This window comes from Carassius gibelio, chromosome B23, assembly GCF_023724105.1.
Source record: "Carassius gibelio isolate Cgi1373 ecotype wild population from Czech Republic chromosome B23, carGib1.2-hapl.c, whole genome shotgun sequence".
NCBI classification, from domain to species: Eukaryota; Metazoa; Chordata; class Actinopteri; order Cypriniformes; family Cyprinidae; genus Carassius; species Carassius gibelio.
In genome coordinates this window covers 14249361-14275354 of record NC_068418.1, presented here as the reverse complement: position 1 = coordinate 14275354, position 25994 = coordinate 14249361, and the positions used below count along the sequence as shown (strand labels likewise).

The 25994-nt window shown below is 40.0% G+C and overlaps 2 protein-coding genes across 2 annotated transcripts in view; both read left to right on the top strand.

Moving 5' to 3' along the window:
* LOC128011741 (biglycan) overlaps nt 1-24348 on the top strand; it is a 29871-nt gene extending 5523 nt beyond the window's left edge. Inside the window, exons 2-8 of the mRNA XM_052594442.1 lie at nt 14809-15090; nt 18519-18631; nt 20620-20833; nt 20961-21071; nt 21300-21393; nt 22927-23065; nt 23142-24348. Of these exons, the coding sequence (XP_052450402.1) occupies nt 14844-15090; nt 18519-18631; nt 20620-20833; nt 20961-21071; nt 21300-21393; nt 22927-23065; nt 23142-23339 (1116 nt within the window). The 5' untranslated portion in view covers nt 14809-14843 and the 3' untranslated portion in view covers nt 23340-24348. The remainder of the gene's footprint in view (nt 1-14808; nt 15091-18518; nt 18632-20619; nt 20834-20960; nt 21072-21299; nt 21394-22926; nt 23066-23141) is intronic.
* Nucleotides 2428-6077, top strand: LOC128011656 (uncharacterized). Its single transcript, XM_052594303.1, has one exon. It carries the CDS (start codon nt 2428-2430, stop codon nt 5761-5763), a length of 3336 nt encoding a protein of 1111 aa, XP_052450263.1. The 3' UTR covers nt 5764-6077.
* Nucleotides 24349-25994: the final 1646 nt, after the last annotated feature.

The following is a 25994-nucleotide window of genomic DNA, read 5'->3' as shown; positions in this document are numbered from 1 at the left end:
ATTATGAATGAATTGAAAGGAGGCGGAGCGGTATTATGTAAAATTTTGTGAACCAGACAAATATTTTTGTATTTGATTACATTTTCCCAGCTCAGCAGTTTATAGTTTTTAAGAATTATACAATGGTGTAAACTGTTAGGCTTCTGGTCCAAGATTTTAAGAGTTTTTTTATAAATAGTTGCTAGTGGCTTAAGTGATGAGCTGTTAGTTTGTCCCCAGCTTGTCAAACAATATGTTAGATGTGACATAATCATTGCATCCATAAATAATTTAGCAGCATTAAAAGTAAGGGCACTTCTAATATATCTAAAATTAGCTAAACTAAACTTGACCCTATTGCAGTTCTTTTTCTAACTTCGCTCGGTGTTTCACTATGGGAATCGCTTTGGGCGTGACCAACTACGGAAGCTCCTATGCCACCACGTCTGTCTTTGACAGACAGGTCGACCTGAGATCAGGCTCCGCCCCCACCTATATTACTCAGGTCGACCCCTACGAAGTCATTCTCGCTTTCTTCCCGTGAGGGACTACAAGCTCTCTCAGCAAGTCCGAACTTTTCGCTGATTTCGCTTAACTGTTCAACTGGCGGGCCGTCATTGGAGTACGCTACCGAACGCGACATCAGTGGATTGGATTGGTACTGTGTTGAGTGTCACACCGAATAGTGTCCGCGTCAAGGCGAGCTATTCTGTTCAGATTATCGCGTGTTATCACGACGATAGGATTTTCAGTGGTGTCAAGCCACCATAGGCTTTACGCGTCAGGGCGAGCCGCGAAAAGGGCTAACTACCCTGTGAACCATTAATCGGACTAACGTGTTACGACGAGTCTTCGAATCTCTCTTTCTCTCTCCAGCCGTCATGTCGACAGTCATTACCCCCGCCAAAGGGAATGAGTCGAAGAAGGAACCCGCACCCCGCCCGTGTCCATCATCATGTGGAGCAACCGTCTCGGGCAGGGATCCCCATCCCATGTGCATTGTGTGCATGGGCGCCAAGCACGCTCAAACGTCGCTTGCGGACCCACAAACGTGCGTTCACTGTGCGTCATTGCCGGTTAAAATTTTGGAGAGAAGGCTGAGAGTGGCGGTGGCTAGTCAGCAGGACCCATGTCTGGCTGGAACCATCGCGAAAACTAAGGCTAACGATCATCAGCGAGCTACTACGACGAGCTGGGCTGAGATGATGGAAGCCGAATCCCCGGATATGCCTCCTCTGTTCGATGGCCTTCTCGCACACGAGGATGAGGAGCCGGGAGACGAGGACGCAGAGGGCGATGCTAACTCTGACCTCCTCGACTTGGACATGGACGAAGAGGAGGAGGAAGACAACTCTCTCTTCCCTGTCCAGCAGTCTAGACCTCCTAGCGCGACTGACACTGGCTCGCAGGCAGACAGTAACCTGCACGAGGTATGCAAGCGAGCCGCGGCAAAACTGGGCCTAGCGTGGCCCGCGGCCCAGGATTCAGAGGGAGCAGAGAGGGACCTTTATGACGGGAAAAGGCTACCGCCTGCTCTAACCACAACGAGACAACTCCTACCCGCCGTGCCGGCGTGCATGAAGGAGATGTCCCGCCATTGGGGTAGCCCCTTTAAGAGCAAGCTCCCGACCAAGGGATGCTCTAAACTTGAGATCCAAGGAATGGGAGAGCTGGGGCTGGCCGGACCCCCAGCGATAGAGTCTTCAGTGGCCTATCACCTCCATCCATATCGTCGATCTATTTCTGCCTCTTCCCAAATTTCGCTGCCGAACAAGATGGAGCGCCTGACCGCGTCCATCTATCAGAGGATGTACAAGTATGCGGCGCAGTCAGTGTGCTCGCTGAACGCGGTGACTTTACTGTCAGCGTACCAGGCGGAGATTTTGGAGGAGATGGGGCGACAATTAGATACAGGAGTGCCGAACCCAGCTCTCTGGGACGAGATATGTGTGGTAAACGACCTAATTCTCCGCTCTTCTCGTGGCGCGGTTCAGGGCTGTGGCCGTGTTATGGGCTTGGCCGTTTCAGGTGAGAGAGCGTTATGGCTGAACCTGTCTGGTTTAGGCGACGCTCAAAAAGCTGAGGTGATGGACGCTGCGTTCGACCCAACTAAGGGCCTTTTCGGACCAGCTCTCGAGAAAATGAGAGAAACCAGCACCCTCAGGAAACAGGAGGACGAGGCTTTTAACCTCTGTTTACCGCGCAAGCAAACACCGCGACCACCCTCTCAGCCAGCACGGCAAGGTTTTGCAGCAGCCGCTGCGGCGAGAGGAAGGCAGACGGGAGCTAGGAGTGTGAGACCGCCTCCCAGCGGACAGCAAGTGGGCTATCGTCCGAGATCTGATGGCTCCGGACCCGGGGGGAAACATTCATTTGCGGCCGCGGCGGCGAGAAACCGCCCACCCCACCCCGAGGATCGGAAGAAGAAGCGTGCGACCTGACACGCGAATGTTCCCCGTCACTTCTCTCTCCGCCCGCAAAGAGAAAGAGGGGGTCCAGCCCTGTTGTTCTCAGTTCAGTAAGGGCTCCAGCTATAAGCAATCAAGTTCAAAACGTTCTCAAGTGTCACCAAGCACTTACACTGGGTTTTCAAACGCCCATCAGTTCAGGGGAATGTTTAATAAAAAATGCATTATCGCATCCAGGCCACAGGCTGAGGGCGACGTGCTCCCCCAACTCATTAAACACAATAAATGTTTCACTATCGCAGCCAGGCAGTCAGCCGAGGGCGATAGATTGCAAAAAAATCCAAACATTGAGATGTGTATCCCTAGCCTCTCCGCTGGAGGGAGCGCGCGCACCTCCAGAAGGGGTCAGCGCGGAGACGGTAATGACGTCATCAAAACGCGCCGGCGTTGGGGAAGTATACAGGGGACCTCTCTCGGCTCGCATACTCAGTTGGCGCGCATGCGCAGCTCATCCGTGGGTTGTAAACACGATTTCACGGGGATACAGGCTTCAATTTGCCATGAAACCACCCAGATTCAATGGTATAATAGCCTCAGCGGCCGAGGGAGAGTCAGCTCGCGTCCTGACGGCCGAGATAGACTGTCTTTTAGAAAAACGAGCCATCAGAGTAGTGCCAAAGGAAGTGAGCTGTCAGGGCTTTTATTCCCGTTACTTTGTGATCCCAAAGAAGGGGAGCATATCTCTGCGTCCAATTCTAGATCTCCGTGTGTTAAACAAGCACCTACGGAAATATTCATTCAAAATGTTGACACACAAGACACTTTGTCGATCCATCCGCCAGAACGACTGGTTTGTGACGATCGATCTGTCAGACGCGTATTTTCACATAGATATTTACCCGTCTCACAGGAAGTATCTCAGGTTTGCTTTTCGAGGCACTGCTTACGAATTTCAGACAATGCCCTTTGGTCTGTGTCTAGCACCAAGAGTATTCAGCAAATGTGTGGAAGCAGCACTTTTCCCATTGAGAAACAGGGGGATAAGAATACTGTCGTACATAGACGATTATCTGATTTGCGCCTCGTCGAAAGAGCAAGCAATCAAAGACGCAGATATGGTGTTATTGCATCTCAACAGCTTGGGATTCAGAATAAACATGGAAAAGAGCCGCTTAGAGCCAGCTCAGCACGCAGAATATCTGGGGCTCAGTATAAACTCCCTCTCTTATCGAGTCACTCTGACAGAGAGGAGGATCGCGTCATTCACTCAATGTCTCTCCCGTTTTCAGACGGGGAAAGTTGTCCCGTTCAGACTGTGCCTGCGAATGCTGGGCTTAATGGCTTCAGTGATATCTGTAGTACGACTGGGACTACTAATAATGAGAGACTTTCAGCGCTGGGTCGCGCATCTGCGTCTGTGTTCTCGGCGTCATCTCAACCGACAGGTGAGAGTGACGTATGCGTGCGTCAGAGCGCTCAGACGTTGGAAAAGCCCCGCGACCCTCAGATCGGGGATTCCCCTGGGGGCAGTGTCGTCGAGAGTCACTATGACGACGGACGCATCATTAAAGGGCTGGGGAGCGACTCTAATGGGCAGAACTGTGAACGGCGTTTGGCCCCCTCAGCTAATTCACAAACACATAAATTACTTGGAATTGTTGGCAGTGTTTCTAGCGCTGAAACATTTTCTGAGCTTCATCAGGGGTCAGCATGTTTTAGTGAAAACAGACAATTCCACAGTGGTTGCTTATATCAACCGACAGGGAGGCACACGCTCTCTTCAGCTGCACCAGCTGGCAAAAGAGCTGATTGTGTGGTGCGACATAAGTCTTTTATCCATCAGGGCAACCCATGTTCCAGGGATATTGAACAGGGGGGCAGACTTGTTGTCCAGAGGAAATCCCCTGTACGGAGAGTGGAAGCTTCATCCCCAGGTGGTGAAGCAGATATGGCAGAGATACGGCCAGGCGGTCGTAGATCTCTTCGCCTCGCAGGAAAACGCCCAATGTCCTCTGTACTTCTCTCTGGCAGACGGAAATGCACCATTGGGTGTGGATGCTTTAGCCCACCAATGGCCAAATGTCCTGCTGTATGCATTTCCCCCTCTGAGCCTGATTTCACCCACTCTAGCCAGGGTGAGGGAAATGGGATTGTCGCTGATACTGATAGCCCCACGTTGGCCTTCCAGACCTTGGGTGGCCGAGATTGTTCAACTACTGTCGGGTCAGCCGTGGCCCCTCCCTCCCCGGAGGGACCTCCTGTCACAAGCGGGGGGGGAAATCTACCATCCTCACCCAGACAGGATAGCTCTCTGGGCCTGGCCCGTGAAAGGTGGAATTTAAGTGCAGCAGGTCTGCCCCCATCGGTCATACACACTATACAGAGTGCAAGAGCCTCTTCCACTCGTTCACTGTATAGTAATAAGTGGCGAGTCTTTGATGAATGGTGTGGACGGATTCATATTGTCCCTTTTCAATGTTCAGTGAGGGACATTTTATGTTTCCTGCAGGATCTGCTAGATAAAGGGAAAGCTTTTTCTACAATAAAGGTATACTTAGCGGCTATATCTGCTTGTCATGTGGGTTTTGGTGACAAGACAGCAGGTCAGCACCCTTTAATAAGTCGATTTATGAAGGGGGCACGACGTAAGAGGCCAGGGGCCAGGCGAATGGTCCCATTGTGGGATTTGTCTACAGTCTTAGAGGCCCTTTCTCAACACCCTTTTGAGCCATTGGAAGCTATAGGGTTAAAGTTTCTCTCGCTCAAGACAGCACTACTGTTAGCGCTGGTGTCAGCTAAGAGGGTGAGTGACTTACAGGCACTGTCGGTCAGCCCATCTTGTCTGCAGTTTTCTGCAGGGTTTACAAGGGTTTCCTTTCGCCCTAACCCGGCGTTCGTACCTAAAGTAGTGGATTCGTCATATAGATGTCAAACTACAGATCTTGCAGCTTTTCACCCTCCTCCGTTCTCTTCTCCAGAGGAGGGGAGGTTGAATGCCTTGTGTCCTGTACGAGCACTTCGTGTGTACGTAGAAAGGACAGCAGGTTTCAGGAAAAATGACCAACTGTTCGTGTCATGGGCTACTCCTCACAAGGGGAAGCCATTGTCACGTCAGCGACTGTCCCACTGGATTGTAGAAGCTATTTCCTTAGCATATGCATGCAGAGGTTCCCAACCTCCCGAGGGCTTAAGGGCCCACTCAACTAGGGGCATGGCGACATCATGGGCCTTACTCAGAGGTGTTTCGGTCCAGGAGATCTGTGCTGCAGCAAGCTGGGCCACACCGCACACTTTTGTGCGATTTTATAGACTGAACGTGTCTGAGCCATCCTTAGCTCATGCAGTGTTAGGAGTCAGCACGTCAAGTCCCATATGATTGGTATAGCGTATGTTGCAATCCGGGAGTGGTCTATATCTCCCATAGTGAAACACCGAGCGAAGTTAGAAAAAGAACGATGGGTTACTTAACGTAATCCCAGGTTCTTTGATAACAGAGTGAGGTGTTTCACCAACACTTCCCTCCTTGCATAGGAACGGGAAGAAATCTCTCTTAATGACTTCGTAGGGGTCGACCTGAGTAATATAGGTGGGGGCGGAGCCTGATCTCAGGTCGACCTGTCTGTCAAAGACAGACGTGGTGGCATAGGAGCTTCCGTAGTTGGTCACGCCCAAAGCGATTCCCATAGTGAAACACCTCACTCTGTTATCAAAGAACCTGGGATTACGTTAAGTAACCCATCGACTTTCTTAATATGTGTTTTAAAAGAGAGATTAGAATCAATAATAACGCCCAGATATTTAAATTGTGGCACAATAGTAATGTTTTGACCCAAAATTGATATGATTGACATACTATTACATTGTCTTTTTGTAAAAAACATTCCCGCAGTTTTATCTACATTTAATTGAAGACATGAGGGATTTAGCCAATTGGTGATCTGGTCCATGGCTTTAGTCAATTTTGTGGCAGCCAGATTTTTTGTCTTGGCATGCACATAAATTACAGTATCATCCGCGTACATTATTGTATTGATGTTTTAGTTTAATCATTCTAATTTCATTCTAATTTTCATTCTAATTTCATCCCGTGCCTCGACCTTCTGCCTGTCTTAGTTTTACCTCTTTGGTCTTGCACCTATTAGCGATTGTCTGCCCTTTGATTGATCATCACCTGTATACAGACGACCCCATTGGACTACCCAATTGGATATTGTTTTCAGACCACAGATCCATGGCTGCCTATGCATCACTCTTCGTCTTGTATCCTCTGTTCCTGTTTGCCGGTGTCTGATCTTAGCCTGTCTTACCATGTGGTTTAATAAAACTTTGCATTTGGATCCACACATTTCCTGTTCTGTTGGCTCCATAACAGAACACTCGGCCCAGATGAGCAAGAGAGTGAGCCTTTTGTAGAGCATGTGAATTGGCCTCAGATGTTCATGTAATCAGTGAGATGCATTGTGGGAACTGTAGTCCAGGGTGATCTGTGACTGTCTGTGTGGCGCAAAAGTCAATGTTAAGCACAGGCAAATTCTGGTGGTGATTAAACAGAAGACAACAAACCAGGTTCGTTATACCTACTGTGTTCACAGAAAGACGCTGGATAGTACTGTGTGAATTTATTGAGACCAGGGGCAATTCAAGCTCAAACCGGTGCACAAATGTTTTGCTATGGTTTCCAGTTTGAATGACATGTTTCCTGGAAACAGTGTGTCATTGTATTTGTATGTAAATGCATGTTTTTGATAAACGTTTTTCACTTTTTGTCATTTGCAGCGAGGAAATTAATATTACAGTAATGAAATGTCCACAAAGTTATCACCAAAGGTCTTTATATTTTGCTGTAGATAATTAAACCAAAATCAGTTTCACGAGGTGCCTTCATGCAAAAACGCTGCCCAAAGTCACTGCCTGATACGGCAGCATCAGCTGCCTAAGTTTTCAGATGCAGCCATGGTCACGTTGCTCAGAGACGCAAAAACTGGCAATATGGTGCAATATAAGTCTTTTAATTAACTTGTTTACTGAACTGTTGGAAAAAAAAAATTATATGTAATTTTATTTGGAGAAAAGACGCCATTCTTGGTGTGATATTGATTTACTATATGAAATTATATAAATGTTCTGCCCCTATATCTTCAATCTTGTGATCATTCTAAATGCATTTTAGCAGACTGAATCACAGAGTGAAAGAACGCACTCTAAATGCATGTGCACATTCGTTAAAACAATTATGATATAATCGCAGACTATATATATAGCAAACTCTGCAACACTGTCTTTTTGGCTAATTTGTGCAAAACCTTTTGCTAAAATTTCAAAGCTTAATTTTAACCACCAATGCAACGATGCAATTATTTGGTTTACCTCTACATGCTTGCGAAGGGTTGATGTCTTGTTGAGATTTTATAAGCTGCTAGTTTGATTTGCCTTGGCAAGCACAGTTTACACTGAATAATAGAGCTTAAATATGGCCAGGGGTTCACTTCATTTCCTTCGATTTTAACTTTAGAATATGATAGAGTTTATTTTTCAGCCGTGTCTGCACCATAACGCCTGTCTACATCTTTCTTGTGATTTAAGTGCCAGTTTGCCCTCCTGCCCATTATTTACTGCAGTAGTTTTCCGGGAGTGATTTTTCCTTTTTTTTTTTTACTCCGTAATTAATGTGTTTTAAAATGCGAAGTACAATACTTTGAACAAAATATACTTAAGTAAAATTACAGATTTTAAAATGACTTTAAAATTAGAAGTACACAAAAAAGCTACTCAGTTACAGTAATGTGAGTAATTGATATTTGTTCCTTTCCACGTCTGCCCCTTACACACTCAAAGTTTATGTGGCAACTATTACAGTAAATCATTCCCTCAAAGCTGGTCGTTCGATTGGCAGAAACTATTTGATCGTTAGATTCTTGAAGGGCACCGAGAGATTAAATCCGTATCGATCTGGGACAATAATACTTAAAGAGCCACACAGATGGGAAATCAAAAATTACCTGTATTACAGTGTATGATGTAGCTGTCCATCTGTGTAAACAATGTGCAAATAATTAAACCAAAAAGTACACGATTTTTAAAGTTATTGGTTAAGTTAAGGAGTCGACTCTGAATCGCTAAAACGAGTCGTTATAGATTTCAAATCTTTTGCCCATCTCTATGTATGTCACTAGGAACACTTTGCATAATAATCTCTGCCTACCGTCTTGGGAGAAACAAGTCTCTGACCTGCCCCACCCCCCCCCACACAGACGCTCTGGTTGGTGTGATAGCATCATGTTGAGGAGACTGAGTGTTTTTAATTGTAAAGGCAAGTTTGTTTTATTTTTCACTGCCAAAGAATGAAAATCAGAAGAACCAATGGCTAAAATTAATTTTCACCACAATACCAGAGCAGTACAACAAATCCCTTTTGTTGTGTTCACAACATTACACTGATGACTGCTTTTCTAATCTCGGTGAGTTGAGTGTTTTTGTGCTTATAGATGATGGGACAGTGAGGATTGACAGGAAAGTGTTGGGTGAAAAGGCGATAATGGGACTGGCAAAAGACCCTGTGTCAAGATTTAAACCCAGGTCAGCTGGAGGCGCAGTTTCTCTATATGTCAGTGAGCTAAGCACTAGGCTATAGGAACTGGATAACAGTCCCACTTTTTATTCAAATATTCTTTTTCTTTATCAGGATTGTTAACTATATTTTATATTGTACATTATAATGTGATCTAACAACATTGATTTGACATTTACAGAAAAGGGAGATTTTACATTTTATTGGGCATTTTTAAATAAAGTTAATTTTTTTGGTTACTGTTCATAACATAAAATAAACTGACATTCCGAAAAACATTAAGAAATTAAATGAGAAAACGGATTGTAATGGATTATGACAAAAGACCTTAATTAGGTAAGACACCATATTGAATTTAGTGAGGATGAAAACAAGCCTGTGAGGGATAGACTAGCCATTACAATGGCAAGCACTTTATAAGGTCCTAGATCACAGAATACCACAACTTTTAAACAGCTTTATAGTTTTGTCCACTGAAAGTTTTTTTTTGTTTGTTTTTTGAGAAAGACATTTTTGTTAGCTGAACAGTGAGTCAGTATGTTGTTAACCAACATTACAAGCCACTGAACACACTGTACTTCTATCCCTTACAAACTGATTTTTATTCCTGTCAAAAACGGAATATGGCAATGCTCTAAATAAAGTCTTTGAATTTTAGTATCCCTAAAAGTTTTCACAAAACCACAGATAAACATTTATACTGATAACTGCCTAGGTCTCTGTTCAAATATCTGTACGGTGTTTTTTTCTTCATATTTCTGCACTCTGATATTTTGTCTCTTGTCTTATTTATAGATTTTGGTTCACTGTATAATTCAATGACAGGCATGCCATAGCCTTGGCTTTTAGCTTTTCAGGCTTAACTCTATGAACGAGTATTAAAGACATAAAAATCTGACATAAACACAGCTCACAGTGTGCAGGGAAATTCCCTTTTTGGCTAATGTGTTAGTGTTGTGTTTTATTATTTTTATTACAGTAATCAAGTGAAACATGCTGCAGTGTTCAGAGAGAACTCTGTGTGGGCACTGCTAAGTCTGACATTTTGGGAGAGGCGTCTGCTGTGTGCCTTATTAAAATCTGACATTTAGTTACTGTCTATTACTGTAATTTCTGTCAATTTTTTTTCAGAAACACCGGACTAGGTGGGGATTTAGAAATTAATTGTTTTAATCAAGAGAAAAGACATGTATTGATGCTCAAGATCTAAATATTAAAGAACATTGTTTCATAAGTGTATCGGACAAAAAATAATACAGAGACAAAATGTAACTTCAACAGAAAATCAAGCATTATTTTTCCAGTGTTTAAAAATATATAATCAAACTCAGTTATTGAAAACGATTTATTACTCATCACAAAGTTTCTGCATTTCTCACAACAAAATCAAATAAACCGTGATTGTAATGGCACGGCAGAGTAGCCATGAGCTAGTTAAAGGGTTAGTTCACCCAAAAATCAAAATGATGTCATTAATAACTCACCCTCATGTCGTTCCAAACCCGTAAGACCTCCGTTCATCTTCGGAACACAGTTTAAGATATTTTAGATTTAGTCCCAGAGCTCTCAGTCCTTCCATTGAAACTGTGTGTACGGTATACTGTCCATGTCCAGAAAGGGAAGAAAAAAATCAGGGTCAGTTAGAATTTGTTGATGCATTGAAAATACATTTTGGTCCAAAAATAACAAAAACTACAACTTTATTCAGCATTGTGTTCTCTTCCGTGTTTGTTGTAAAATTTGAAAAAGACTGCAGTGTAGTGATATCCGATAGTGAACAAATCACTCGATGTAACCGGATCTTCTTGAACCAGTTCATCAAATCGAACTGAATCGTTTAAAACGGTTTGTGTCTCCAATACGCATTAATCCACAAATGACTTAAGCTGTTAACTTTTTTAATGTGGCTGACACTCCCTCTGAGTTAAAACAAACCAATATCCCGGAGTAATGCATGCACTCAAACAGTACACTGACTGAACTGCTGTGAAGAGAGAACTGAAGATGAACACCAAGCCGAGCCAGATAATGAACGAAAAAACATTGACTCGTTCTTGAGTCAAGAACATGAATTACTCCGGGGTATTGGTTTGTTTTAACTCAGAGGGAGTATCAGCCACATTAAAAAAGTTAACAGCTTAACTCATTTGTGGATTAAATGTGGTTTTATTAACAAAAGTTCGGGAGTAGCACGATCAGATAATCATCCAATTTGGCACAGGTGCATCTCGTTTAGCTAATCATCTTAAATAGCACACAAGCGTATATATATCCAGTCTTCCTACCTCCTGTCCCACGACAGTTTTTCGGCATCCCTCCTCCACCCCAACTCCTCACTTCTAATCTATTTATCCCAAATTAGGGATAGGGGGAGTTATTTGGGTTCGGGCTATGCTCCGGGCCCGGACCCCTCCCCCAGGACAGCACGCCAAAATATGCCTACTATTTGCCTTCAGATTAAATGTAAGGGTGAACTCGTGAATGCATATTTGGGTGAACTAACCCTTTAATCTCCACAGAATTGTATAGTCAACTCCAGAGCCTGGTTTCTCCCAAAGTTGTTTCCTCCATTCTGTCACCGATGGACTTTTGGTTCCTTTCCGCTGTCTTCTCTGGCTTGCTTAGTTGGGGACACTTATTTTCCAGCAATATTGTTGACTTGATTGAACAGATACTATTTAAACTGAACTGAGCTGGATGATGACATCACTGAATTCAATGAAGAACTGTCTTTAACTGAAAATTGAGTGTTTACGGTTGCCCTTTTGCATTATTGAAACACTATTTTCCTATTTAATACTGTAAAGCTGCTTTGACTCCAGAGCATGGTTTCTCCCAAGATTTCTTCCTCCATTTTGTCACCAATCTGAGTTGGGATCACAAGTACTGTATATTTACCAACAGGTCTGAATCAGATCTTTAGTAAGTCTCACTAATTTTTAAGTCACACTTATGGCTCTGGTTCATTTTGAATCAGAATTTGAATCAAAATGACTAACTCTGAACTAATCAACTGAGTGGATAAGGGATTCACTCTCCACTGAGTCTGAGGTTGTTTTGTGAATCCTTAAAATTACTCATTATAAACAAGCAGTTCTTAAAGGGGACATCAATTTAAATGTTCACTTTTTAATGGAAACCCTAAAGAATCATAACAGCTTTTTTTGACACACTGGCATGCATTTTAACAAAATGAAATAGAAAAAGTTTTCTCAACTAGATTGTAATAATGCTAAGACACTTTCTGTCACATTTGTGACAGTATTGTTCCCAGTACTGTGGCCTGCATAGCTTTATTTAGCACAGCAGCACAAGTGTATTCTGTTGATGTGCAAACCTAACTTTTGACATCCCACTCAAGACACCTTGTTTTGTTGAGCAGCTTCTAATTAAAGGGTTTCTGCTTGGAACAGTATTTTATCTCATAAAAATGACACATATACTTACCCATATTATGATGCTTGTGTTCATAAATAACGCATATAGTTTTCAAACTCTTCCATGAAGACCAGGATGCAAGGACTTGTGTGTATTTGTGCATCGGCCCTCTCCTCGCATTCCTCTGGCCAGTCCAAACCAAACTTTTTTTGAGGAGCACGGTATAATTTAGCCGCTATTTTTATAATGGGTACATTTTCTTCCCTGTTTGCTTTTATTCCAGGTCAGCAGCATAAAAAAAAGGCTGTCGCTTTTCTATGTGTTTGACTTTAAAGTGAAAGATGGGCAGACAATATGAGAGGAACACACATAGATGTTGGCATGTCAGGATGAAGAATGGGATTCCATTGGATACTTTAGGCTTTAATGCCTACTTTGAATGAATTTATATTTAGCAAATGTTTGGATCAGCGACATATGGTCAGCTCTGGGAACTGTCAGGCACCATGACAAATTTTTAATGTAAATGTCTGTTTGTAGTCATTTCAAAGCTCTTTCTGTTGGATCTTTCTGTTCAAGAGTGAATGTTCACAGAAGATGATTGAGGAGTAGCCAAGGGGAACGGCAAAAGCATCCATGCTCATTACTCAGTTAATGACACAGACGCTGTGTGAAATGAGAGACATAAAGGACTCAACGGACACATTTACATGAACAATGTTTGTGTGGGATCCCTCTAAGCTTAACGGGAGGCTTTACTGTGAGTTTGCTATGCATAGGAACTGAGGCTAGTTTTTTGACCTATAGGTGTCCCTCAATTTATTGTTCATATCTGAATGACAAATGTTATAGCAGATATTATCTAACTTAGAAATAAACAAAAAAATAAGTTCAGAAGATGTCTTCTTGGATGCAAATAAATTATATTATATTATATTATAATATATTATATTATGCCTGCTATAGTGTTGTTACAGCAGACATTATCTAACTTTGTAAGGTCTTCTTGGATTCATAGGATAGAAAATATAATTTATCGAGTATATCCATATTATACATCCATTATATTGTAATTTGTTTTAGTTGTAACTTGAGGACAAACAAAAAGAAACATAATTTATCTCCGTTTGGTTGAGTATTTTGAATGCTTTTCATACCTTTTCAATCTTCACTTCCTAACTTATAAAGTTGTTGAGGGAACAGATTTGAATGTGGCTGTAAATTGTGACGGGAAGACATTGAGTTTCTCTCTTGGGAAACAGGACATTCTCTGACATCTGGCTCCTCTCACTCATCCACATGTGTTTCTTCCCAGCATGTATAGGGAATACTATGGATTAAAGTGTTGTGACTCACTTGTGAAGACAATCGTCTATGATGGCAGTGAGATTTAATGAAATGGTTTCCCCAGCTGGTTTATTTAAAGGATAATTGTAATGTTATATTGCTTGAGGTATCACATTAGTTCGGGATGCAGGTTGACTTTAGGGTGTTGATTTGGGTTTAGAGCAGGAGTTGGCTTTAATTTTAGGCTTTGGTTAGATCAGGTTCAACACACAGGCCAAGGTTAAGTCAGAAACTGACAGGTGGGGGGTATGTGGCTGAACAGGGTTTGCGGTTTAGGTTACAGGCCCATGTTTAGGGTATCATCACAGTCCTCTGGTGGGTTCTGCGGACCCCAGATCCTTAACCACATCTTAGCCCCAAACTGACTGGTGATGTCACAGGACTCAGCTGGAAGACATTGAGAAATGACATCATGAGTGGCTCCCCACCCTTTAGTCACACACAAACAGGGATTGTCAGAAATATCCCCTCCTACCTCCTTCCTGTCTAATGAATGGCTTGTTTTAAGATATGTTTTAAGAAGGCCAGTTTGACTTTTTCCACCACCACACACCGTCTGACCAGACCTGTCCTCCAGACACAGACTCACCGCTGGTCTCTTTAGTTTCCCCTTCGCTTTTTTTTTTTTAAATGTCAGAAGATGATACCAAAAGATGTTTTGAACATCAAACAAACTACTTTATGCAAAAAGTACATGAATAACAGTACTTTTGAGTAACGTTTTCATGTCCTTGTTAAAGCGTTTAGTGTTTCTCAGGGTGGGCATGTCCAGTGCTGAATGATGTATTCATATTCAGATGGCAATGTTACAATATAAACCAAACCACCCAATAACAACCTAGTTCCATCCTGTTCCGTTGCTGAACTGTGTGAAATCTGTTATAATTATTATAAACAGAACTGAGGAAATGGCCTGTGGGCTAAACTTGAAGAGAGGACATAGAGTCTTATTAACATCGTCCTTTACCTAATTAACACATTCAGCTCCAAACTAAAGGCTCTGTATGTGTGTGTGTGAAAGGTTATAACAATCACACTCAGAACAGGATATACACAGTCACATATAAAAACAGTTATGTTAAATGAAATGAACAATGATTAATCTCTTTTTGTCTCTTCCTCTCTCAGGTCTGTGTGTGTGTGTGAGTCTCTGTTTGTCGGAGATGTTCTCCTGCCGCTCTTTCCTGCTCCTGCTGCTCAATGTCTGCAGCCTGACTGCTCCCTCATTGGCTCTACCCTTTGAGCAGAGAGGATTCTGGGACTTTGCTATGGATGGAGAAGTGGGGGATCTGATGACGGTAATGATGAGAGATGAGGAGGGTTCAGCTGTGGAGGAGCTGCCGCCAGATGTGTCTTCATGCCCCTTTGGTTGCCATTGTCAGCTCAATGTGGTGCAGTGCTCAGATCTAAGTGAGTATCTATCTATCTATCTATCTATCTATCTATCTATCTATCTATCTATCTATCTATCTATCTATCTATCTATCTATCTATCTATCTATCTATCTATCTGTGTGTAACAATAATGACACAGGGAAATGACGTTGTTGGAATCACTTTGAGAATGATTTTTCCATTTGATGAACAGGCAGTCAGAATCCTTGGACATTTAAAGTTGCAGATGACAAACTAGCAACACAATAAAATAAACTAGCAATAAAATAAAGCATTGTCTGTTGGTGTGGGCTCTAAAATAGTCAGTGTTACCGGTATCTTCTTACATATACAGTATGTGAGTATGTTCAGTAAAAAACTCTTACTTTAGCTGTAAGAGTGGTTCTGTGTTGTTTTTATGACACACACAGGATGTTTTACAGGAAGACAGTGTCTGAGAGATAGACAGGGAAAGTGAAAAGGAATGTGCGAGGGAGAAAGAGAAGTGATGAAGATTCTGAAGTATTTGATGAATGCTTTTTTATTTCAGAAGGCCGGAAATAGTCCTGGGTTATGTCTTGTCAGCAGTACATCCACAAAAGTGGTCATTTAGGCCTACATTTTTTTTTTTTTTACAGGGGCCATTTCATTTCATTGCGATTGCTTTTAGAAGGTCTTGTTTTCTTTTCCACAGATAGGAAATAACAAACCCACAGTCAAAGAGGAATGTGTTAACTGAACCGATTGGTTAAACCATGTACTCTCACCTTGTTGGAACTTTTTTGTCATTCAAATTAATGTTGTACTTTTCAGCGATCACTCAGTTTCCAAATCTAAATACATGAACTGTGGATGGACAAACATATGTACAAGAATTATATCAACACAAAACAAACAAACTAACCACCATGTATGTGTGCACCCATGAAGCAGTGGTGGAGCTTGACTTTTTAGTGTCTGGGAAAGCTAGAAGGTTAGATGGAGTCTCCAGAAATTGGATAAAACCTTATATTTCTGACTAAATTTACCCAGTTTGTGTATTTTTTTTTCTGCATGGCACCAATAGCACCCATTGAAGCTCCTCTGTAACTGTAGTCATACTTATGGACACACACTTTCTTTCATTCTCCCGCCAAGTTTGCTCAAGTTATGATCCTCATAGAACATTTACAGCCATCAAACTGACAGAAGCAACAAGAACTTTGGAATTTGGAGTTATTATTATTTTAATTATATGTATTCCTTTTTAGTTTGTGCGTGTCTGACTATGTTTGCATGTGTGCATGGATGCTTTACGCCATGTGTTTTGGTCTTTGCAAGTGTTTTTGTTTTCGTAAAATGTCATTGCATCTTTGTTTATGCCTGTGGATTTGATATAAAAATTGAAAAATACAGCCTTTGCTTTAGGCGGTTCTTTCTATGCTTCCTCCCATGAAGGTTTGCTTGTGATACACTGATCCGTCCACTGCACTCTTTTATTTTCTTTCATATATGGAAGTTATTCTGCCATGTAGGCTGTAATTGAATTGATGGTGATACTTATTTACAACAGATGCTCATAATTGTGTATATATTTAGGTGGTCATATGCCTTCATCATAAAATATGTTCCTACTAGGATGTGTAGATGTGATGTGCTGTGCTCTGGGGTTTGGCATTGGGTTTGTCAGCGGTTGACCGGTTACTGAGCACTTGTTGGTTTGAGTGGCAGGTGGGCAGATGGCTGGGAAGAACTATTGTGAAAGGAAAACAGGAAAGATCTTTGACTTGAGCTTTTCTGATTTTTTTTTTTTAAACAATGATTAAAATGCATACAATTCTTAGAAAATTAAGTTTTCAAATAATATTTAATGCTCATACGTGATTTTCTGCTACTATCATGCAATATTTTATCCCCCTTAGACCTAAAACCCAAAACAGTTCTGTTAATTAATCAAATTGTTAATGGTTGCTCTATTTAGTGTTTGCTAATAAATTCTAGTATTCCTAATTTCATTTGCATAAAATTACGATGCAAACACTGCATAATTAGTTTGCATAAAAATACAGGAAAAACTGTGTAATTACGTGAAATATGATTACAATTTAAAGTAACTATTTTCTATCTGAATATTTTAAAATGTACTTTATTCCTGTGATGCAAAGCTGAATTTTCCAGCAGCAATTCATTCTTCAGTGCCACATGATCCCTCAGAAATAATTCTGATTTGTTGATTTGACAATTCTTATTATTTTTAATGTTGAAAACAGTTGTAATGCTTCATATTTTGTGGAAACTATGATCCATTTTTTCCTAATTGTTTTAAGAAATAGAAAGTTCAAAATGACATCTTTTGTTGAAATCTTTTGTGACATTAAACGTGTCTTAATGTGTCAGTCACTTTTGATTAATTTAATGCAACCTTGCTGATTAAAAGTATTAATTTCTTTAAAAATGCTCTATAAACATTCTGTTTTCCATGTTCTACAGTGTATATAAGACTGATATCATAGAATGCTGATATGTTTCCTTTAAAAAGTATGAGGCACTTGGCATCAAAGTTTGTGTTCAGTGTACATTGTGAAGGTAATTCGTCCCAGGTTCACTTGACATTTGCAAAAAAGTAAAGTCCAAAAAAATAAATAAATGCGAAGCTAATGTGATAATGGCAGTTCCCTAGATCTGAATAAGGAGCATATTAAATACTAAGACACACAGAAGCACAAAAGTCTTTTCTGTGTAAATGCTGAGTTGATTAAAGTATACAGAAGTTGTTTTTTCACTAATGAAAAACAAGTCAAAATGGTTTTCTTTGGTAATTGACTGCAGGCCACAGATGCTGTCTGTAGAGATTACGTTTTTATTATTTAATCCAAAATATATCAGTATATTCCTTTGATATGCTTAATATCTCAATGATTTCACTTTTTGCTCCTGCCTGGCTTGGCAGTTGTGGTTCTGGAGAACATTATAAATGGCTGGAAGGCAACAGAGGTTGAACCCAACCTAGTATAAATTATTGGGCTCTGCTGGAAATCATCATGAATCATTGGCCTGATTTAGAATCTTGGACAGTTTACTGTTAAAACAGACACAATGCTGGATTTGTGCTTTGATGTGGTTCTGCTGGAGTTTACATATAGTTTTGTGATGTGGTCCTTGTGTGGCAAAAGAACCCAAATGATTTTTAAAGTGCACATTTAAAGTGCTGGCAGAACATCCTCAGGTCACCCGCCTCTAATATAAAGATAAACTGATGCAAATATAAACCTGACTCAAGAGACATGCTGTAATTGTTAAGATCTACAATTGTATTCATGATTTAATTCTGTTATTTTGATGTTGAATAAAAAACCCTGTCATTGGGAAATCCAGACCAGATGGTGAGCTAATGGTCTCTCTGTACAGTCATTTGTATACAGATCTGTATGCTCTATATCCTACAAGCTTTAAATTAGCTGTAAACATCTTGTCTTCATGTTTAGGTTTGACTGTAGTGCCAAAGGAAATTCCCAGAGACACCAAACTCCTGGACCTGCAGAACAACCGCATCACAGAACTGAAGGAGAATGACTTCAAAGGACTTACATACCTCTATGTAAGACACTGATGGTGATCAAAGAAATGAGAACTAGAGAGGGTGAAGGGTGAAATTCTACTCCTCATTAAAGGGATAGGTCATCCAAAAATGAAAATTATGTCATTAATTACTCACCTTCATTTCGTTCAAATCACATAAGACCTTTGTTCTTCTTCAGAAAACAAATGAAGATATTTTTGATGAAGTCCGAGAGCTTTTTGACTCTACATAGTAACGCAACTGTGTTCACGGCCCAGAAAGGCAGTAATAGTCCATGTCACATCAGTGGTTCATCCTTAATTTTATTTTATTTATGATGCAACCATGCATTGTGGTACTCACATTGCATGGTTGCATCATAAATAACAAATTATTGAATAAAGATGTTACTTTTGTTTTGTTTTTTCTCGCACAAAACGTATTCTCGTATCTTCAGAAAATTAGGGTTGAACCACTGATGTCACATGGACTGTTTTAACAATGTTCTTACTACCTTTCTGGATCTTAACCTTTTAACGGTCACCCCCATTTTTGAACATAGACGTGAAAGTACACTATTCACACTTAAATTGTTATAATTCATAAACACTTTTGAATACAGACTAAAGGTTGGTCTCTTTTTAAAGAACACAATCTGCAGATTATTGCAGAAGTGAAATCATTTAAAAAAATGAAAGCATAAAAAAGTTATAGAAGTTTACATTTACTGTAAATACATTTATTATTTTATTTTTATTATATTTTATATAAAATAAATATTTTATAAAATATGTTTTAATCCAAAATTGCTATAAAATGAAAGCCATATGTCTAAATAAGTTGTGTTCCAAATTTGAAGTTGATATAAAAAAAATTTAGGTTCATATGCAATTTTGTTTAGGCGTTATACCACAAAAAGCCACCGGGGGCCATTGAAACTCCATTGAATTTTTTGGATGCATTTTTCTGTCACAAATGTATCAATTTCTCTTTCAATATTATGTCTATGACAAAATAACCAACAAATATGGAATCTTGAGACTCAGACCTTTCCAATGATATGTATTTTGTCAAGATTATGAAAGGTTTTGATTCTAAAAGACAGAAATATATATGGAATATGACCCCTCCCACTAAGGGGGAGGAGCACGCTATAAGATTTTAAAGTATGATTTCCATGGTAACGCAGTGTCTGATTTCAAAATGGTTTTCATAAGATGAATTTGGAGTATTTAAGCTTTCAAATGATATATAATTTATGATGATTACTAAAACAAGTGATAGGGAAAAGGGAAGCGGAGTAGATTTTTTGTGACAAAGGTCAGAACTCCTGTTATGATGTATATGTTTTGAGGTGCACTCTTTTTATAAATTAATCTTTTACTGTTACTTCATCATTTTTAACAACAAAACGTGGTCAAATATCTATTTAGGAGTCTATTAGGAGTTTTATTCGCCGTTGGCTGATGCATCCCATCAAGCTCCATATTAGCTAAATATGTTGCTATTTACTTTAATGCTGTAGATTAAGATGTACATTTAGATTGAATATTTACATTTTAACATTAAGATTTAAGATTTTTATTTTATGTATTTTACATTAGAAACAATGAGACAAGCATGTTTTGGCTAGCTTTTGAAAAATTGGTCTGTCGTTGCAGCACGCTTTACTTTACGTTTGGCAAAACAGCCTGACAGGGTGTTCAAACAGTTCAAGTCTCTGAAGGAGAATGTTCCTGTAGTTCGGGAAACACATGCTGGTGCCAAACTGAATGTTTTAGTTCCCTTCTTAGAACTCATATTATCCCCTATATTTATCCCTAATATTTACTCAGCCGCTCTCACCAATCACAATATTTGACATGGCCTGTAAAAGAAGAAGAAGAAGAAAAGACATTAAGTTATACCATCATTTATAAGTCATTTAATTTTGTGTACATATTTAATGCTCATGGTCAAGCTATTATTAATCATGTCTTCATGACTTTCTGTGAACCGAATGCTAACGTCTTCCTGTCTCCCGCCAGGCTCTGTCACTGGTCAACAACAAGATCTCCAAAGTCCACCCTCAAACCTTCGCACCCCTCTTACACTTAAAAAAGCTGTATTTTTCCCATAACCTCCTGACAGTGGTACCCAAGAACCTTCCCCCATCCCTGGTGGAGCTGCGCATTCATGACAACCGTATTAAGAGGGTTGCAGAAGGAACGTTCTCTGGTCTGGGCAGCATGAACTGCATTGGTTTGTATGCGCGCTCGCCATTATGTGGTATAGAAGTTACAGTCTGACCAAACCATTTCCTTTTTTAGATGGAGCCTACTGGTTTTTGTGATGGGATATTCTGTTTGATGTTGAATGCTTCTTATAGAGATGGGCGGAAACCCTATTCAGAACAGCGGCTTTGAGCCTGGCGCTTTTAAAGGCCTGAAACTCAACTACCTGCGAATCTCCGAGTCCAACCTCACTGGAATACCAAAAGGTGATCCTTAAGAATAATCATAAAAGTTATTAAAGAGTGAACATTGTTCTTGTATTCATTTTCAGAAAGAACATTTAGATAATTACTCTGTGCAGTTTCTCACTTGAATGAGCTTTAGGAATATCTTTGGTCATAAATCACAATTTGCATGAGTTTTGATGTAATGTTAAGAGCAGAGACGTAGTGCCACATCCAATTATATAATGACGAATGTTCCTCTCCTTCCAGACTTCCCTGACAGTCTTCACGAGCTCCACTTGGACAATAACCAGATCCAGGCCATTGAACTAGAGGACCTGAGCCGCTATAAACACCTGTACAGGTGAAGCCAATCATGACTCTCCTACACTCCAACACACAAACATGCCTGTTCCCAGCCTGTGGGCTCTCTATAAAGCAGCAGCGCCACCTGGTGTATGACAATTTAATGATGTGTGGGTGTGGGGAGGGGGTAGGAGGCAAAATGTTTACTATTAGTTTAGTTTAGAAGAGACAATTTTTTAAATACAAAATACACAGTTAAACTTGTTACCAATCATACGTTTGTGTATATTTTTACTGAAAACAGCTGCAGTTATTTCACTCAAAGTCAAGGATTGCTCAAAAATCACAATTGGCAGTTTAATCTGTGTAATCTTTTAAGTAAATTAAGAAAATTGATGTTTGCAAAAAACTAAACTGAAATTGAAGGGTACATTATAACACACTAAAAACATAAAACACTACAGATAAAGTGTTTTGTTGTTGTTTTGCAATTTTAGTCAATTCTAGATGGTCTGACTTTAGTAGAGTTGGGGTACTTGGACTCAGATGTGGACTCGGGCTGGAATTATGAATGAATTCGGACATACTTGGGCAGACTTGTACTTGAATTTGACACATACAGTACTCTGACTTTTTTAGACTGAGCCAAATCCAAATCATGTGCAATATGAAAGATACAAAAAAAATAAGTAAAGAAAATAATAATTATGAAATCAATACATTATTAACAAGACATAAACATCTCCCACAAAAACTCAGTTGGTTAATGTATTGGACTCTGATCAAATACTAGTAACTAGGCAGAGTGGGATTGTCTGATGTAACACAATGTAACACATGTAATCCAAGCTACCACTGTTTGATGATGATTGGTCTGAAATCATAATAATACCTAGTGTTCAGAAGTCAAGTTAATCCATGGAATAATGCAAAAACAACACAAAATAATTCATTCTCACATGGTCAATCCAAATGGCCTCAAAATAAAAATTGTTACTATATTTAAAAGATTATATGCCATGAATTTGTTAACTTTGGCAAATCCTGTGACTAGATGCTCTCCTGTGTGGCCCATCTGACGGAGCTGAATCATAGTTGCCCTAGAGATGTCTGAGTGATGGCACTTACAAATACTTCTAAATGTACCCGCAGTGGAACATTTCATTGTACTGCAGCTGTCTTGGTATAAACTTGACAAATGACTTTAATAATTTTGCTGGTATTAATTATTTATTATTGTATCTTATACACAATTTGTATGTTATTTGGGATGAAAACAGTAAGGAATTTAAATAAAACCAAAAAAATCATTTTCATTAAAGCAAACATCAACTAAACTGATATTAAAAACAAAATAAAAGTGAAATAATAACCCTGATTTTGATCTCACTCATGCAAATCTCTTTTTGCTGAAAAAAGCCTGCATGTGCTGGATTTTTATTGTGCAGCTTGTCCTGCGGGGCTGCAGCTGACCCAGTGCCTGTTCACAGTGTTTCCAGTCTATTGTGTTTCCACCTCACTAGATGCCTGTCACAATGTGTGCGGCCCATCTATTGTCTGTTGCTTATTCATTGTTGTGCTTGTTTGCCAGATTGGGTCTGGGTTTCAACCACATCCGGATGATTGAGAACGGCAGCCTATCATACGTCCCTAATCTCAGGGAGCTGCATTTGGAAAACAACCAGCTTACCCGCGTCCCCAGGGGTCTGCCAGACATGAAGTACCTGCAGGTGCGAGATATCAAACATGACCAAAAATTGACCCATTCACACATGCACGATCATTGATTTTTGCTTTGTTTTTCAGGTGGTCTACCTTCATTCCAACAACATAAGTCGAGTGGATGTTAATGACTTCTGTCCTCAGCGTTACGGCATGAAGAGGAGCTTCTACAATGGCATTAGCCTCTATGGCAACCTGGTTAACTACTGGGAGGTACAGCCTGCCACTTTTCGATGCGTTGGAGACCGACTGGCCATTCAGTTTGGAAACTATAAGAAGTAGAGAATGGACGAAAAGAGAGAATTGAGGACAAATAACAATGCTGGAATTAAAACAGAACAAAAAACTGGGCCAAAATGGTGTAAACAAACAGTGTTTGCAAATCATTTTTATTATGTATCTTTAGATGTATTTGTTTATGAAGTCTAAAGGTTCACAACAAGTATGTAAACTATAACGATAAAGATATCGTTTTAAAAATGAAATGAAAGAATAAAATGAAAAGTATAGCACAGTCCACACCACGACTATATCGATAATTTTTGTTGGAATCACTATCAGGATGATTTTATTCAGCAGATGAGTGATAAAAACATTGACAGCCAATCAGAATCCAAATTTGAAAGAGCTCAAGCATTTAAAGGGGCAGCATCCATATCATAAACAGAATGTTATCATTTTTTTGGTGTGAATGCTAATAAAGTTATTGTTATCTTTATAGTTATCAGTCTTAAGGCGAAATAAAAATAAGAAACTTCACAAAGAAATTGGATCTCTTACAACTTTCACTTTTTAAGGGCTATTTGTTTGCTTGACACTTTTATTATATTATTGATATGTACTGTTATATTGTTATTATTTTATTTTAGTTCATGTTGTTGTTTTTTAACAGTGAAGTCTGGTTGAAATGGGAAGGTTAAATCTAGATGTTAAATCCATGGTGCTTATAATAAGTGTATTGTTGGTAAAAATTGTAGCTTGCTTTTTTCTCATTTTTTGCCTCGCTTCCTTGCTTTAGGGGTTTTATTGTTGTGGGAGTACTTTGGAGTAATGGAGGAATTTTACACAGACACAATATAATTATGTTGTCGAGTTTCAATAAAATATCTTTTAGCTTGACTTCAGGAGCAGAAGTGGTGTACCATCATGGTTTGAAAGCTGTGACTAATAAAACTTGAGTTAACATGAGTTTGAGTTCGGTGAAATGAAACATTTGTAGTGCTCTTCTTGTTAAACAATAATGTCTCGTCTTTTTTCAATAAAGCCAAATATTGATTGATTACATTATCAAGCACAATGTCAAAGGGTCACTCTACTTGTTGCAAACCGTGTCAGAGAAATTCCAGATTTTATACATAAAAATAAAACAACATTATTACAACATTGTGGATGTACTTATGTATCGGAGTACTTCTTGTATGATTTAAGTTTCTGTATATACATTATATGGACAAAAGTATTGAGACACACCTCTTAGTTACTAAATTCAGGTGTTTCAGTTACAGCTTTGTATAAAATGAGGCACCTAGCCATGCAGCTTTCATTCAAATTTGCATAAAGTCAGTTCATTAATACAAAAAATATGGTTCATGAAATTTCATCCCAGCTAGATATTCCATAGCCAAGGTGGTATAATTGGAAAGTGGAAGCATTAGGAATAGCAGAAGACCAAGTAAAGTCACAGTTCCAAACATCCACTAGCATTAATATAACCACATAATTGTCTGATGGGAGCTTCATGGAATGATTTTCTATGGCTGAGTAGCTGCATGCAAGCCTCATATCAACAAGTATAATGGTAAGCATTGGATGAAGTGTTGAAAGAGAATGGCACATGTCACTGAACTATGGAGCAGTGAAGACCTGTTCTGTGAGACTCACGTCTCTCTTTTTGGCAGTCTGATGGGCAAGCCTGGCTTTGGCAGATGCCAGACGGTTACCTGCCCAACTGAACTGTGTCAAATTTAAAGTTTGGTGAAGGATGGATAATGGTATGGGGTTGGGCTAGGCCCATTATTTCTAGTGAAGCAGTTTTCTTAATGTTTCAGCATGCCAAAACATTTTGGACAATATTATGCATCCAACTTTGTGGGAACAGTTTTGGAAAAGCCCTTTTCTATTCCAGCATGACTTTGGCCCAATGCACAAAGCAAGGTCTGTACTTTGTTGGATGAGTTTGGTGTAGAACTCAGAACATCTTTGGCATGAATCAGAACAGAGGTTTTGAGTGTACCTGATCTCACAAATGATTTACTTGATGAACGAGGTAGCTGTTCATTTACTCCCTCCAAAGTCCAAATTACCATTTTGGTACCATGATCTCTTTATTGATGAAAAATAATTGGCTATTTAAGGTCTTTCTCTGTTAATCAGGTTATGAAAATCGTCAAGAAAAAAGTATTTTTGGCTTATTTTGGCTCACCAATTCACTATCTCAACAAATTAGAATACTCCATTTTTAGTGAATTGTTGGCCTTCTGGAAAGTATGTTAATTTACTGTACATGTACTTAATACTTGGTAGGGGCTCCTTTTGCTTTAATTACCTCCTCAGTTCGGCATGGCATGGAGGTGATCAGTTTGCGGCACTGCTGAGGTGGTCTGGAAGCCCAGGTTTCCTTGACAGTGGCCTTCAGCTCATCTGCATTTTTTTGGTCTCTTGTTTCTCATTTTCCTCTTGACAATACTCCATAGATTCTCTATGGGGTTCAGGTCTGGTGAGTTTGCTGGCCAGTCAAGCACACCAACACCATGGTCATTTAACCAATTTGCTCTCATCTGAAAAGAGGACTTTGGACCACTGGGCAACAGTCCAGTTCTTCTCCTTAGCCCAAGTAAGACGCCTCTGATGTTGTCTGTAGTTCAGCAAATTCCTTGACACGTCTGTGTGTGGTGGCTCTTGATGCCTTGACCCCAGCCTCAGTTCATTCCTTGTGAA